Source organism: Podarcis raffonei, chromosome 5 (genome assembly GCF_027172205.1).
Source record: "Podarcis raffonei isolate rPodRaf1 chromosome 5, rPodRaf1.pri, whole genome shotgun sequence".
Taxonomy (NCBI): Eukaryota; Metazoa; Chordata; class Lepidosauria; order Squamata; family Lacertidae; genus Podarcis; species Podarcis raffonei.
The window spans coordinates 43,032,501-43,050,000 of NC_070606.1; the positions used below are offsets into that span (position 1 = coordinate 43,032,501).

Consider the following 17,500-nt stretch of genomic DNA (forward strand, 5'->3'; position numbering starts at 1 on the left):
CCAGATTCAAATGGGCAAATTAAAAAAAATTACCAGGAACAGGTTTAAGGAAACATATGGAGACAATTTTCATATGAATGATGCCCTGTGGCCTTTCCTGCAAACTAAAACCAAGGATCATTTGCAGATATTCTTTCATTTTTTAAAAAAACCTACTGGTACCCTGATCTTACGTTGTGACAGCAAGACAGCAGCATTTTGATAAGAAGGCCCAATTTAGACCCATTTGACTAATTACATCAAATTGACAAGTGTGAGTACTATCACTACAATCTTGACTGAACTTATGTTTACTGTATGGTTTTCCATAGCTGATAACACCCCACGCCATCAGAGTCCAAACCCCGCCACGCCACATTCCCGGAGTTGTTGAAGTAACTCTTTCCTACAAATCCAAACAGTTCTGTAAAGGTGCTCCTGGACGGTTTGTCTATACCGGTAAGTGTAAAGCTTCTTTGTTTCTTCTAATCTGTGTCTTGCATACTTTAATGGTGCAGGGAATTAAAACATTGGATTTTCATTTTCATGTTGGTACAGTCACATTAGTAAATCTGTGAGCCAGTTCGAAGCAATGGGTTAATCTCAAAAGGCACCTTTAACTCTGAAGGTGCATCCTATGTTCGGATAATTCCACATTTATTTCAAGAAACTGTTTTGTATTTTCCACTACAATTATGCTGTAATATAAAACAAGGGATATTATTGACAGTTTAGCTGGAAAAGTTAGGCATGAACTCAAGTTCTGCCAGAATACTCTTGTATAAACATACATGTACCAAAGAATGTCAGGGCAGTGGTCAACTAAATACTTCCATGAGTGGAGTGGAACGACTTCTGCTGGTGCAATGGGACTCCCCCCCCCCTCTCCATGTGTACACTCTGTGCCATCCTGGAATGTTGAGAAGAACTCCCAAACAAATTTAGGGGGTCAGGGGGGAAGGTGAGGGAGGAAAAGTCCTGTTGCAATAAGCAGGAATCATTCCACTCATGCAAGGATTTACTTAAGCACTACATTAAACAAAATCCTCAGATTTTGTTTTTTAAAATAAGGAGCACAGACCATTCCTATATGCTCAGCCATGTTGATAGGGACAGATGATTCCTATATCCACAGTATCTCTCCTACAGACCTTGGGTTAAATTCGACAGGTGGACAGAGTTGCCCACCTTTCAGTCACTTGGCATCACTATGATGGTAGGCGTCCTGTTTTTGCTCAAGGAGATGATCAACTATGTATACCCCAGCAATCGGCTGATAGTTGGGTGTTGCAAAGCACTGAGCACATGGCAAACCCTCTTTGGTCAAGCCTCATTTTTACATACCCCACATTTGATGTCATATGTGGAGGCTAGGTAGGTGTGGCTTGACCAAAATAGCCTTGTGGACCAAATGAGGAACCGTGCCAGGACTGCTTAGGCTGGAGGTTCCCCACTCTTCCATTATGGCATTAACAACAGATTATGCCCAGATTTTGTAGCCCTCATGGTAAATAAATAATTTGTTAAAAGCCTTTGTGGGTACAAAGGTGGATTTGTACCTCCCTCCACTAAAAGACAAGGCAGCATACATACACATTGTGCTGGTTTTAACCCTTGCGAGTACGTTGAAATGTTACTCAAGCTATTCTAAATCCCAGTGGGACTATGGTGATTCTGCCTGGTATTTCATGCTTACATTTTGAATGAAATTAATGAGGTGCTCTGAGATACCATGTTTGGAAATACATTTTGCTACTGAACAACAACAACTTCTCATGACGCAAAATTTGGAAATAAGGACATGTGCTGCAATTAATGTGCTTCAAGTTTATTTATTTATTTAAAACGCACGTAATGGTAAGGTATAACAATGCCAGAGAGCATATTTTTGAATTTTTTATCACTAATTTGTACATAATCCTTTTGACATAAAAAAAATGAGTGCAGGAAGCTTACTAGACTGAAAAGATGAATGTGTATCAGGGTCATACTCCTTTACTAATATATCCTACTGACAATGTCATCTGGAAGAGATGTAATCAATTAATATGTACAAATGAACTACATTTATCTTAAACAGACACTCCTTTGCTAGTTTATAATGACTGTGGAAAATACTAAAGCCTGATAACATAGAACTTGCAAAACATGTTGCTCCGAAGTAACAGGTTTGTGACATAACTGAAATGTATACTAACTACCATGGTACAGTTTTGTATGCCCATGCATTCTCGTTGGAAAGCTTAGGTGCACATTGTGAGGTGGTATGGCGGAGAAGACTCTACAATGTCAGTCAATGTGCATTGAATTGGATGTAAGATTTCAAAGGTTGTAAACCCTAAGGGGGAGGGAATCCGAAAGGAGGTTCTACCACCTCATGCTACACCCAGTTAGACTCCTTGTTTATTTAACATGACTATATTATGCACAGAGAAGTGGTTCATAACTCAGAACACATATTTTTGGACGGCTTTATTATTATTTCTGTAAACCACTTAGAAGTTTTCTTAAAATCAAGTGGTATATAATTTTTGTTAAGTAAAATAAAAATAAAGGTATATGAGCACCAACCATCTTTCGACGGTCAGGCATGTACGCTACAAGTATCAGCCACAATCCAACACAGAATTAGGGAAGTTTTAGCCCCTGAAGTCAGGTCATTTAAGCATGCCAAATCTTCTGATGGATTGTGGCCATGAGAAAAGAGTACCAAGAAGAGAGCGCCCCTTTAAGAGAAAATCTGAGGCTGAGGGAACAGAATAGGTTGAGACCATTGGCAATTGTTATTATCTGGTCACAGTGCATCCTGACTTCCTAAAAGTTCTCTTCTTGGCTGTCTTAGTGAGACAATAATTAGTGGTGGCTATAGCGGTGATAACTTTGGCAAGGTTTACAGCAGGGATATCAGAACCAGTTGAGTCTCAGTAGAGCTGAGGTGAGTGGCTACTTTGGAAGTCCTTTAATAACACTCATTTGTTTCAACTGGTCTTTCCCCAATCAGTTGTAGTCCTGTTCACTAGATGGAGGCTGGAATACCATGTTGGAGTCTGCTTTTATTTTTGTGACTCTGTTTTTATTCTTGTGGTTTTCATTTTCTATATAAGTAATATTGATTTTGTTTTGTTTTAGTTAATACTGATTTCTTGTACTTGTAGTTTTTGTTAATATAAGCTGCTTTGGATGGGGTTTGTCTGGAAAAGCACCATACAGATATTTTTAAAGCTATGGTCTTCCAGATGCTGTTGAACTACAAACCCCATCATACCCGACCAGCTGTTCTGAGCGGGGCTGATAACATCTGGAGGGCCATAAGTTCCCCAAGAATAGCCTAGTTATTATGATATATTAAGGAATTTTATATGGATGAAATGGCAATTAAAATAGAGGATATGTGCAGGTGTGGTAAACACTTTAGCAGACATGTTTCATGGTGGTTATGATGCAACACTGTAGTTTATGGATTTCTTTGAGTGTCTGATAACTAAAACATCTGAAGAGCTACTTATGTTATTAGCTTGCCAGAGCCTAGCTGGTTTTATACTGGGAGTCTATTCTGAAAATGTCTGTTTGCAAGTAGTCCTGCTTAGCTCTGTCAGGATACCTATAAGTGTTTATGTCGTGGGGTCCTCTCTCTTTTTCTTTTTTTAAAAAAGCAGTTATTTATAATCCTGATACATTAGCTAATGTAAATGGATAGTTCCACCGACTTCAGAGCACACACTAATGAGAACCTGGCCTCAGTCTTCAAAACTCAATAGATAAATGGAATTTATTGAATGGTTCTCTCCACATAAACTTTCATAGTTTTACAGTGTTTAAAAGTCACATTCTCATAAAGATCAATTTATTCTTTGTCCCTTTCACCAGAAGTCATAGGAAATGTTAAAGAACGACATTTAAGTGAATCAAAGTTACTAAAACTGCTGTGGCTGCAATTAATTTACTGGAAGCATAAAAATAAAGACTTGCAAGACTACACGTTTCAAATGCATTTTAAGGGGCACGGAAGCCTATATGGCTACAGAAAGTAAGAGGAAGGGTAAGGTCACAGCCTGTCTGACCTGGAAACTTCAGTCTGATTTGTATTGCCCCCAAATTGATGGGGACAATGAGATAATCATTGGAAATTACACTCACCATTGAAAACTGAGCCAAACTTCACTGTATTTCACAATATGAAAATTATGTGGCCCCATAAGAGGGAGGGGCAGAATCCCCAGGGCATCTGTTTTCCATCAGTGTCCCACCATGCTTGCAGTCTGGCTTGGCACTCTAACATTTAACCTTCTCAGCATGAGGTGGAACAAAGGGCAACAAGGCTGCAGAATAATGAAACAAGGGTGCAGTGTGGTGGAGAAAACTGCTTTTGAAAAGTACAGAAGTTGAGACATTTAAATGACGTGTGTGTGTGTACACCAATATAAAAGTACCAGATTTTAAACACAAGGGAAAACAACAACACAGCCCCCCTGCACCAGGCCCTATTAGTCACATATAGTAAGATTGCTGTTCTGTTTCTCAGCAGGCTGAGAGGAAGGTCTATTACCATCTATCCATGCCTTTTTGCCTGCTGCTTTCAACTATTGTAAAGATACAATTACCTTGGGAGATTGTGGCAGTTCAGTTGATTAGCACGGTGAATTAAAAGAATGAGTCACAAATGACATGTCCAGCTCTTCTCCACTAGTCCTTGGAATTCCCAGTGTACCTCACCCTTGTTGTAAGAAGGTCAAAAATTAGAGAGACATAACAGTTTTCAAGCAGCTAGCACTTAGGAGCAGAATTAACAATCATTCTGTATGTAATTGCCAGTTAGTAAATTGCCTTCTAGACTGTAAAATGCAATATAAACTGGTGGGCACCTAAAATTAAATTAATGAGATATTTGCTGCATTTAAAAGTGAACAGTGCAAATTAATAATTGAGTGCAGTACTTGTTTTAATATTTGTCAAGTAGTGTATCACTTGCTTGTTTAATGACAATTAAAATTGTTCTTACCTGAAAATAAAATTCTTGGCGTATTTAAATTAAGCAGCTTTCTGCAGGTTAGATTCATCATTTTACTTACTAGCAGTCATTGAAGGTTCTTAAATTAAATATCTGAGATTACTTTTTAATTAGATTATAAGCATTGCAATGTTATTTGATTACGGCAAATTGTGATTTGTATGCTTCTAAATGGAATTATGTTGCAGTTAGTATTTTTTTTTTAAAGCACACATTTGAAACTATGAGGAATCATTATGTATGTTGTCTTTAAGAAAACAGTAGTATGTGTACACCAGTTTGGGTGTAAGCATGTCACTATTTTGCTGGAGTGCATTTTACATAATAGTTTCCTGGTGGGCAAAAGAAAACCATGCCAAGCCGTATCTCTTTCAGCTAAGTGTTTTGCAGCCCATTTCTTCCCTCCTCCTCAGTTTGGTTAACTTTTGTTCAAGCAAAAAAGAGTATAGGGATTCAAGTATCACTTGCAGTACACGAAACCCAATTGCAACAACAAGGGTAAACATATCCAACACCAAAGCAGAAAAATCTGAATGCTGAACCATTTCTAGGCCTTTGACACATTCACTAGTTATCAGAATAACAATTATTCCTGCACAAAAAACCCCATTCAGCTTCAGACTTATGAAATGATTACACAACAAGTAATCACTCCTCTTAATAGACTACTTATGTGTAAACAAAAATGCATGATACTCCTATGCTTGCTCAATATTGCAGGGAGGGGAATATATTGTATTTGTAACTGTATTTTTGTTCCGGGTGCTCCAGGGTTAACCATCTGTATATTTATCCATTTTAGCTAGTACACATTGTTTTTAACCACTTCACCCTATGAAAAGATCTCACAAGCTTTGAGCATTTAAGGATCTTCCGTGTAAATTCCAGTGTGGCTTTGTCAATGGGACTGCTACACTGTGTTCAGAGTCAATAGCTCCCTTCCATCACAGCCAACACAAACTAGCTGTCTCATAGGTCAGTGCTCTTTAAACAAATTACTTGTATCCACAGAGCAAATGATTGTTAATTGCCTCCCACAAATCATACTATTTTTACTATGCTAAACTAAATGCTAATGCCTTAGTTAAATTCAAACCACCTGATAATTTCTTGTACATATTCAATTATAGTTCTTAACCACAGAACTTTGTCATCATGAAAAATTATTAATAAAACACAGATAATGAATGGTTACCATTGGTTGGCTAGCACTTAAAAAGAACACTTACTGCTGTTTTGGCATTCCTAGCAATTCTAATTGTCTCCTGCTTGCTTTTTAATTCTTTCATTATCCACAAGGCATCTTTCTCTTTTTATAGTATTGGTTATTTATTGATCAGGCCAGTAAATCTGGACCAATACAATTGCCAGGAGGTCCTTAAAAAGTGGGACAGATATTCTTATCTTTTTATCAGGATGGTTCTTTCTAAAATGTTCTTCAAAACTGATTGGCTAATTTGTGCCCCCCCCCCAGACAAAACTGTTACAGCCGATACTTTAATTTTACTATGTTTTAATTTTAAAACAAACAAATATTATGCTAGATATAGCTTATCTAGCAAAAAACATATTTTATAAAAGCTGAGATGGGAAGATTCTGTTTAGAGACTGAGATTCTGTTTAGCATTGTCTTTTCATTTTCAGTACCATAAGCATTTCAATTAGGCCAGCAATAATGGAGATAAATTTTTTTGATTTGGTTTCCAATCACACTGACAATATCTTAAGATTGCATAAAACAGCTCATTTTAAACCGCTGCAGTTCCAATAAGTATAACGTGGTCATTGTTGTCCCCTTTCTTTTCTGTCTCAAAGGAGACCAGAAGAATGAGACATACCATTTGTGCTATTGCACAAGTAGACTATTTGTTCTAATCAGTGACACCCATTTACTAGAATTGCTTAAAATGAACTATACCTCATACAGAAATCGCACATTTAGAGTGTTCCATTCATCATCTGAAAATTGAGGGCCAGTAAACTTTTCTGTTCCTCCAGCGGGATCATAGACATGCATCAAAATGTTAAAAAATGATTGGTGAGAGAGAACTGTCACCCATTTATCAAAGAAAAGGAACATTATTTGCTAATTTCCCAACCAAGGCAGTGACAGGGTGCTTCGTCTTTAGACCCATGGTGACCAACATGGCCTTTTTGTTATTAGTACAAGTCAAGCGCTTTTTGGCTGTTGCTAACAAGACACATTTGTCTATCATCAGAGAGTGCTTTATTTCCTCCACCCCCCCTCCCAAGTAGCTGTGACCAAAGTCTGATCTCTGCATCACAACTGGCTCCACTTCTCCAGGTTGTGGCAGCACTGGGTAAAGGAGGAACTTATAAATCACAGAGTTTCTGCATGAAGGTGAAGTTATTGACTCTGTGGTACCAAAACTGACAAAATAGAACGGCAAGGAAATACTCATTCATCTCGCCCTCCCCTGCCCCCAAAGGACAAAAGGGTCATTTCCTTTTACTCAGTAATTGATAAAAATATGATCACATGCATAAAACTCTTACTTTGTTTTCACTGATACTTTTTCTCTCAGTTCTTCTTTCCTCTCTACTGTGCCTATGAAAACATCATTACACGGGACAAATGAAAGACACACTATATCAAACAATTTGTTAAAAAAAGCATTTTTGTTGAATAGGCATTTCATCTTTTCCTTCAACAACCCAAGGTTTTGGCTACTGAAAACTTTTACACATCTTCATAACTATGTGGTACCAGGTGCTTCCAAAAATTGGTATTACACAAAGCTTAGCCCAAGTCCCACCTTAGGCTCCTTCCACATAAGCCTCAGTTCTGCCAGTCAACTCTGCTACGCACACCCACCCACCCACCCAGTGGTTCCAAACATTTAGAAATAAGGGCAAACTTGACATGATGTTAAATGCAGCTTTGCACTCAACATACAGACTTTTAAAATGCAAACTGCATCCATGGAGGAAGAGAGGCTGATAATCAACAGGACCAGAGCAGGCACGGGGGGGGGGCAATGTACCCCATTCCTACTTACTGCATTCCCAAGGAAAATGCCTCCTCTGAAGCTGGTATTTGTTTTGTGGGAAAACGCCAGAGGGGCATTTCCTACTAATCCAAACCACGCCCACCCACTGACGTCACTGGTGATATCAGCAGGAGGACATGGTTTAGTCCTGCATTGACCATGTGCCCTCTTTCCAGCAGTGAACAGGATCTCAAAGTCAAGGCAGCAGGATTTAATCCCTGTGCAACAGATGATGAGTGAGGATTAAAGTGCATCTCTAAAACAGTTTGAAGCAGCTGCTACACTTCTGCTGCAAGTCAGTGGGTGGCAGCAACAGTGGAGCAAGAAAGAGAGTCCCCCCCCCGTCACCACCACCACCCACCCTTCAAATTGGGTGCTTCAAGCAGCACTTTTGAGAAGCGTTTTAAAGCGGCCTCCATGCTCCCGTTTCAGCTAAAATGGGGTTGTGTGGATTGCCTTATAGCACTCTTTGAAGCATCCACTTTCCCATGTCCATTAAATGGGAGAAAGGAAGTAAACTGCCTTAATGGACTAGCTTAGAGAACAAAAGCTGCCTTCCGTCTTATTTTTGCCACTTCTCAATGGTGTAGGCAGCCCCAATTGCATAGGTGTCAGGGACTAGCAGAATGCACTGAGGAAAGCAGGGCTAGAGTCCAACTCCAGAGAGGCAGGCAGTGGCCTGGGCGGGGGGGGGGGGGGCTGTACCAGCCATGAGGCGAGAATCAGAGGCAGGGGGAGTTTCAGAGGTGGGGGAAGAGGCAGGCCAGGCTAGTGAAGGGCCGGGTGCTTCCACACTGTCTCCCAAAACAAGGAGAGAATTGAAGTGGGAAGAGCAGAAGCAACTTCCACGTCGGTGTAGTCTCTGGCTACATGCATGCTGCCTGTTTGGGGCAGGGACATAAAACTGGCGGAGTGGTCCCCCGTTGCTCTGACTGCTCCATAGAGCACAGACTTGGGAATAGCTGCCTAGATGCTAGATTGGTGTGTGTAGGTCTCCAGAGCTGTAGAAGCAGCATAAGTTATCTTTGACAATAAAGAGTTAACTCTGTCGTGTGCATTCGTTGGCTGGGAAGCACCCTTGGCAATAGGCTCTAGAGTTGTGGTGTTGACCCCATTACCCAGGTTAGACTACCAAACTAAAGAGCCTCCATTGGATCATTTCCTAGACCCTGGGTGGGGAACCTCAAGGCCAGGAGCTGAAATGCAGTCCTCAAGGCTTTACTATGTAGCCCTTGGGAGTCTCCCCAGATCATTCCACACTGTACCTTTTCTACCCTCTTCTTTGAGTGTTCTTGCTGGGCTGGAATGTGTTCTATAACTTTGATAATGCCTTTTTCTTGCCTGAATGGAGAGATGTGTTTGTTGAAACCTCTGGATTGTGCATGTCTTGCCCGTGGCCTTTGTACAAAGGCAACAGCCACATTGGTTGCTCTGCTCATTCCTGCCACTGGTCACACTTTTATGCAGCCCCTGGAAGATTGCCTGTGAGGGAATGTGACCCTTGGGCTTACAAGGGCTCTCCACCCTTGTCCTAGTCTGCAATGCTTTTTTTCCCAAGAGAAAGATAAATTTCCAATTCCTTCCTGTAATGAGTTTAAACTATTTGATGCTGAGACTCTGGCCTGAGCCCAAGCACATGCAGCACTACTCTATATTTGGAGGTACCTATCTACCATTCACATTGTTGAAACACATTTAGAAAGGAGGAGAATTTGAATTTGGTTTCCTCACCTCCAAACAGCACTGGTTATTATCCAGCTGGAGCCCCATGCATGGTTCCGAAAATAAGAATAGTGTGTTTTGCTCTAGGTCCTAAACGTCACAATAAAGTATTGGGAAGTGTGCATTCAGCACCTGTTTGCTCCCATGATTCTCAGTTTAGCACAGGATGTGCATGTGGAAACCTGCTTCCATACATGTGTTGCCTTTGTTACATCAGGGCACTCTGTACCATTTTCACGGTACTCTTTTGACTGAGGGCAGAATGGGACTCAAAATATCTCAAGGACTACAGCTGCAGGCAGCAGAGGAATAAATCTTTCATGCTGCATCCACTCAAGGGTCAGCTGGAATTCAGTCTTTAAAAGGTGGTGCAAAGCACCAAATACAACAAATATGAAGACAGACAAGCACAACTATGGTTTGCATTATTAAAATATATCTCAATTAGTGAAGCATCTTGGAGTATTTAATACTTAAAACAGAACGTATTGTTCACTTTGACACAGTAGTCTTGTTTCTGTACCCTATTGGAAAAATACTTCTATCATATTCGCAAAATGATAAATAATGTTGGTAAATATTCTGCCACATTAGTGAAATGTATTCTCAAAATGCCATGCTCCTTTGTATTAACCTAAATATCAAATGCTAGTAGTTTTATGCCACAAAAAGAATATGTATGGTTTTAGTTACTATTTGGATACTACTTCTATCTTAGAATTATCTAACTGTTGTAGCATCATTAGCAATGCATCAATCCCTAGGTAATAGTCTTAGTGTTGTCATCCACTAGGAATTCAGAATTGTGTGGTCTGTTCAAACACTCCTTTGGTTCTGAAGTTCAAACTGTTTCTTTGCTAGAGACATCTGGGTAAATTGTTGATTTTTTTTGTTAATATACTTGGTGGAACGTTCATGGAAAGCCTGGAAATGCAGCAATATAATATGGTGAAAAATATTATATAGTGAAAAATGAAAACATGTGCCCAATTCTTCTAGGAGGTAGTGCATTGGGAGCAGACTTCCTTATTCTTATCCCTAACTGCATGAGGAACCATTAGTAGAAATAAGTGCTGTGTATGTGTATTGTTTATCCATGCTCCAGCTACTGCAGCTCTGTTAGAAAATTTGCATTAACACCATTCATCTGTTTGGGAACTACACCTTGCCATTGTAACCTACTCCGTCCACCCCACCCCCCAAGATGATCAAGGCAAAATGATATGCATGTTGAGTACATGCACTAAGTATGTAACCCTAAACACTTTTACTAGTAAGCCCTGTTGAACTTGTGGAGACTTTCTTCCAGGGCTTTTTCCCCCCAGCCAGAACTCACCAGAACTTAGTTCCAGCACCTCTCAGGTGGAGTTAGGGTTAGCGTGCATGGTGAGTTCAGGCACCTTTTTTTCTAGAAAAATAGCACTGTCTTCCTTCTGAGTCAACATGCATAGGATTGTGCTGGAACACTTTGTAGGTGACAGTCTGGGAGGAAAGGGGCGTCTTGCTTGCTTGGACAGAGGCGGAGGCAGGCTTGGGCTCCATCCGCCTGCCCGCGTGCACCTTTGAGGAAGCCCCACCCCACCCTTCTGGTTTGTGTGAGTTGGAGCAGTATGAAGGCCTGCTCAGCTGTAGGGATGGACAATATATCTCAGCTGCTGCTTCCTCCTCCTAAGGTGAGACATTGTGATATATCAGTATATCACAATATTTAGCTGCTGATATATCATGATGTTGAAAACCAGGTATCGCCCAGCTCTAGTTATATAACAATATGGAGAGGGAGGGAACATATTTGCTGAATTACTATGAATGTAATTTTTATGAGGATCATTAGTTTATTTTGCTGTAAAAGCCGGTCAGATTTAAAAGGATTAAAATCACTTCAAAAAGCTGACTTGTGTCAAACTGCACATGACATTAGTCTCATTGTTCTGTCCTTAAGTGCAAGGGTTTGGGTTTTTGTTGTTATTTTAACAAAAAGCCAGCACAGAAGTCCTGATTTGGATCAGCACCTTAAGACCTCTTGTTGTAGAACTGATCCAGACTGGGCCATGTGTGCCTCCAATTTGCATCGCCCCAAAATGCCCCATTCATTTTATTCATGCCCGATTCAAATAGCCTTCATGCTATCTGTCAACAACACCCTGCACTTAGAAACAGAGCTATGTGACTAATGCCACTTTTAGTTTGGCCATCAGGCTCAGGCTTTAGCAGGCCTCCATGGAAATGGAGTCCCCATAGTTGAAGAAAATCAGCAGTAAAAACCTCTTCATGTGAGGCCCCTTGTTCGCATGAGAACAAGGAATCTCTTGTTCTCTGGATTGTTTCACAACCGACTCTCCGTTTATCTCAGGAGATCACAGTGTAATGTAGGGAAACTGGCTATAGCTATGTTAAGCCTAAACTATTAGATACTGCATGAATTAAAACCCTAACCCTGGACCTTGACTTGTTCTTGGAAGGCAATATGAAGCCAGTGCAAATGCTGGAGTGTAGTACGCTTCTGAAATCTCACCCCAGATAGAATGGATGCTGAATTCCGTACAAGTTAAAACTCATGAAGAGGCATTAAGAGCAGTCTCAAAACAATGCAAGAAAAGCACAATAGGTCCGAATTGTTCAAAGGGGTTTTCAGCCTTTACGCCAGAGCTGGTGAAAAACTTGCCTCATTACTGTGATAACCCGGGATCCCTGGCGTTCAGGGAAAGCTGAAGGCTGTGAGTTCAAGCAGCTAAGAGATAGAAGTTAGTTATCCCAGAATAAGGCTGGGATAATTAGCATTAAAGTTAGCTTTTTAAAACTAAATGTAATTGCTCCAAATGAAAAAAGAAGCAAGACTGAGCTTTGCATACTTCAGCCTTTGACTCTACAGTACAATATTGATAATCAGTGATAGTTGACTGTACCAGCTTTAGACTTCCCAGATTACCATGTCACAAACTATCTGGACAACCTCAGCCACAAACCTCTCAAACCTAGTATTAAAATTGTAACTTTGGGTGCAGAGGTTTATGGCCACTTCGCACACCATATTTTTCACAAGTCCACAGAAAATATTTTACATGTATCCATAAAAGTCGGGAAAACATACATTTATAAATGCCTGTATTATGCAGGTGAACATGTCATGGGTCAGAATCAGCTGTGGTTTGGTTGTGTGTGTGCATTGGCTACCATACAGTCTGAAGCAGTCCTTGGACATAGCTATATTGATATCACTACTATGGACACCATCTTGGATCAGTCCAGGGCTACTTCACACATTACATTTCTAGGTGAGCCCCTTTGTTTTAAGTAGGTGCATAAAATGGAATGCAATTGCCACATATACTAATCCATGAACTGTGATTGGCTAAAGAGTGTAAACTTGGTGGCATTCATGAGTTTTTCTCTGCATCATGAATAACGTTGGCCTGTTCCTGAGAGCCAAAATTTGTTGAATGTCTTTGTAATAGGCCAGAGGATAGCTTAAAATAAATTATATATGTGATCAATAAAAAGATAATTTAAGCAGTAAGGCTACTGGGCTCAAAGAAATTTGGGCAACTGATTTGAAAAAAACAAATATGATAAAGTGGAAGCACCGTATGTGTTCCATGTTGAAGGTGGTGCTTAACTGCTATTGTACTTTTGTCAAGTTGAGGCAAATTTTAAAAAGCCTATCAGTAAATGTTGGTACGGGTGTAATTCTGTGAGAACCTATATACATATGTGGTGAGAGTGTAGGGTGACCCAAACTTTAAAGCTGTGGGTCTTCTAAGAGATAAAGAGATACTGGCTATCATACACTGCAAAGATGCCGGCTTCCTTGTTTATATTCCCTGATGCTTTGCAGCAGGTGGCCTGTAAAGCTTTGATTTGTTGTGGCTGCTGTTAGAATTTTCTCCCCACTGGTGCTAGCCCCTCTCAATTAATGTTGGGCCATTCATTACATTTGTTAAATCGTGAGGGTAATGCCTCCATACCACTGAACACACGAGCCTTGCTTTGGATATACTTAATACCACGATGGTAAAGGAGCTGGTTTATTTGGGAATGATAGTGAGTAGAAGGACTTTGTTTCAGATGTCCTGTTTGTTTATTCTGCTCAGTTGGACTACATACTACCAGAGAGTGCTTGGTTTTATTTTATTTTGCCTTTTATTTACTTTTGATGTGATTTGTTTTGTTTGAAACTGTAAATTAATAAGTTCATTTTAAAAATATGCAATAATATTGGCTTTGGACTAGATACCAAGTTGTTTAGATTTCCTGCTTGCTTCTGTTGTTTTTATAATCACTAGGATAACCAGGTGACACAAAGCCAACAACAGAACAAGAAAAAAGCAACATAATGTTTATTTATTACAAGCAGCTCAAACTTATGACTGGCAATGGAGATTTTCCTACACGAGGACCTTACTGTCAATTATAGGTTACCTAAAATGATATCTCAGTTGACATATGACTTGATAAGTTACTACCTAGATGGATAACTTCCCATGCATTAAAAAAAATTACATTTTTAAAGCAAGAACCTTTTTTTTATTTGAAAGCACCTCCACATAAAAAATCTCCATTCACATGGAAAGCTTTCACATGAACATTAATCTCTTTTTGATTTTCAAGATTTCTAGATGCAATGGGGTCAGTGGTAGAGCATGCAGAAGGCACTTAGTTCAGTCACCAGCATCTACAGATAGGGCTGGTAGAAACCCCTGCCTGAAATTCTAGAAAGCCACTTCCAGTAAGTGTAGACAATACTGAAGAGTGGACTGACTCAGAATAAGGAGATGAGGACAAAGGGTCCCCCCCCCCGCCAGGAAATGACACACAATTACATTCTGTTGTGGTCGATTTCTACGATATGAAGACTGTAGGCAAAATTGAAAATTAAGATGTCAGTGTTACTAATACAGATAATAAGCTAACAGCCTGTGATACGTAATGAGTAGAGACTTAAAAGAAGAAGCTATAGATACAAGTCCCTACTCTTAAATCACACTTGGTGTACTTGGGCAAGTCATTTTCTGTCAACCAACACATTTCACAGGGCAAGTCCCAAGATGCTTGGAGGTGTCCTTGGGGGGGGGGAATACAGAATTCCTGCCCTCACACCTGAAAATCTGAGATCTGTTGCTAGCAAAGCAGTAGAAGCATCAACAGAGACTTTGTGAGAAGAGGAGACCAATCTACTATGTCTCAACAAGCTACCATAATACTCAGGAGTTCTGATAGGTATGAGATTGGTCTGCCAGCTGTTGTGAACTGGCCATACTAAGGTCCTCCTTCAAAAGGTATAATGCCAGAGTGTTGATCTCACTCCCAGATGATCAAGCAACTGCTGAGTTTTTTTCTAAGCCTGCAGACACCCAATGCACCCACAGACATATTCATTCATGAGAAAGATTCCTTTTTGAAGTATTCTAAGTGTTTTTGTTTTATTTTCTTTGCCCTAAAGAAAGTGCTGGCTAAAACACGCTGGGCTCTTTATATCCTTCATTAAAGTTTCCCATATATTTCAGCACCATTTTGAGATTTTGATTCTTTTCCCCCTTCTCATCTATCACTCTTGATATTTTCTTGGAGAGCTGATAAATCAGGGCTCACTGGCTAGCCCCAGGATGTACCCCATGGACATTGTCTCCAGCATCCAGGCATCTGTTGTGGACATTTGCCATCTGTTGCAAACTGCTGAAAGCATCCCACTATCTGGCTTGGGTGGGAATCTGGACTGGTATCATGCCTGATACTTCTTACTTCCCTGTAATAGGGTTCTGTCCTTCCAGAGGTTGATATAGAAGTTCCCTTTCCTGTATATTTGGCTGCACTCCAGCTAAACTTGAATGTCCTCAACTCACGTTTGGAGAAATAAATGAAGTATGTTTGCCTGGCTTTCTGACATAAGCTATGAAGCCACATGGAAACTAATGCTGTATCATTCTGATGAATAGCATCCATGGAGGACTCTGTCATCAAGGCCATACAGAGGGAAAACAACCTTAGTTGAAAGAAACCTGCCTAAGCCACCATGTTTACTTTGGGCTTGTGGAAAAAAAGGAATTGATCTCTTTGGGAAATAAGATATCGAGTGGCTCTGACCTTGCGGTGTTATCTCTTGAGTGAATTCCAGAGTGTGAATGGCTTTGGTCAGTTCTGGAAAGTACTTGAAGGGAAGTCTCTGTTCCTGTGTTGGATTTTGTCTCTTCTAAGTGGCCATCCTTTTTTCCTGTGACTGAATCTTTCTGAGGATAGGGTGACCAACCCGATTCTCTCCAGATGTTGTGAACTGAGGCTTCCCTCACCCCTAATCATTGGGCCATGCTGGCTTGGGCTGATAGGAATTGTAATCTACATCTGGAGGGCACCATGTTGTCTATCCCTGCTCTGAGGAATTTGCCATGTGTGAAATGTCAGTAGGAATGTGGTGTGTCCCATCATCTCCTCTGTGTATTTGGGGTTACGTGTAGAGAAAGGATGTTTCACTAGGGTGTTTTGGGAAGCTTGATTGTTTTTCCATCCCCTTTTCCATCGAAAGGAAAATCCCTGAATTCTTTGGGGTACTGGAGAAAGAACAAGAATTTCAGCTTGAGAAGTAAGAATACCAGTGTCACCCTGTGCCTGCCGGCTGTGGCACCATGACTAGGATTTATAGTGCCCATTTGTCTTGTGGAACCACAGAAAGTGAAGAGTGAAGTCTCTGACAGGCAATTTCCTTTGCCTGCTCTCCTTTCTCTAGGAACTTTGTTTTTGCATGTTGCCCACACAAGCCTGGGGACAGTGAGGAATAATACTTGGGGCCCCTTGGAACAGCCCAATTATTCAGTGGTCTCCTGGCCCTGATCCAAAGCCATGAAGTTCAGCCTAGGCTGATCATGAAACTGAAAAATGGCACCCATTACATCTGCAGGCGCTATCATTGTGCCTGACATGGTTTTCCCAATCATCTTGAATACTTCTTTAGAAAGGTGAGATGTAAATAAATCAGAATTAGCAATGCATGGTGTCATCTGCTGGTCTCTAGCTGGGCAACCACTGTTTCCTTGCTTCCTGAGAGGTAGAGGGGAAGTAAGCAATGCTTGCAGCTCTTATAATCTATTCTCTCCACTTCCATGCAAATGTGAGGGTGGGGGGCAGAGAGAGCTTAAAATATTTGCCCAGAGATGTGTACTGCCTGAAGTTTCCAAGCCTGGAAAAACAGGCTGTTGGCTTAGTTTCTCACTCAGCATGGTTCAGTTACAGCAATCGCCTCTCCTTGTAGTGAAGGCAAGGAACAAATTGCTGCTCTTGTAGCAGTTCTCCAATTCATAACCCTGAAAGGGTTGGTGAAGGTGGATTGAGAGCGGATTTGCCTGTAAATATACTATTCAATACAGGCCATATCGGAGATATGGCAGGTTCATCTACACAACACTACAATAAAGTGATGATCGCAAAAAAAATGTCATCCTTTGGGGGGGCACCCCAGTGCATGTAAAAGTTACGCTTACAATATACTGTAGTCTATCAAGTGTGGAGTAGCATTATTTTTTAAAAAACAATGTACATTACTTAATTAAAAAAATACTTTATTGCTAAAAAATTGCTAACCATCATCTGAGCCTTGAGTGAGTTGTAACCTTTTTGCTGATGGGAGGATCTTGCCTTGATGTTGATGGCTGTTGACCAATCAGGGTGGTAGTTGCTGAACTACAGCATGGCTATGGCAATTTCTTAAAATAAGACAACAGTGAAGTTTGCCCTGTCAATTGGTTCTTCCTTTCATGAAAGGGCAGGAGGGGGAAAATCTGGCTCCACTAGC

At 40.5% G+C, this 17,500-nt stretch overlaps 1 protein-coding gene across 18 annotated transcripts in view; it reads left to right on the forward strand.

Annotated features, from left to right (window-relative positions):
* The window catches only part of EBF3 (EBF transcription factor 3), a 166,734-nt gene that overhangs the window by 118,178 nt on the left and 31,056 nt on the right, over nucleotides 1-17,500 (forward strand). For all 18 annotated transcript variants that reach the window (XR_008330583.1, XM_053388865.1, XM_053388866.1 and 15 more), the window contains one exon: nucleotides 312-438. Coding sequence is in view for 17 of the 18 variants with exons in the window: in XM_053388865.1 (XP_053244840.1) it covers nucleotides 312-438 (127 nt within the window). In the remaining variant the exon portion in view is untranslated. The remainder of the gene's footprint in view (nucleotides 1-311; nucleotides 439-17,500) is intronic.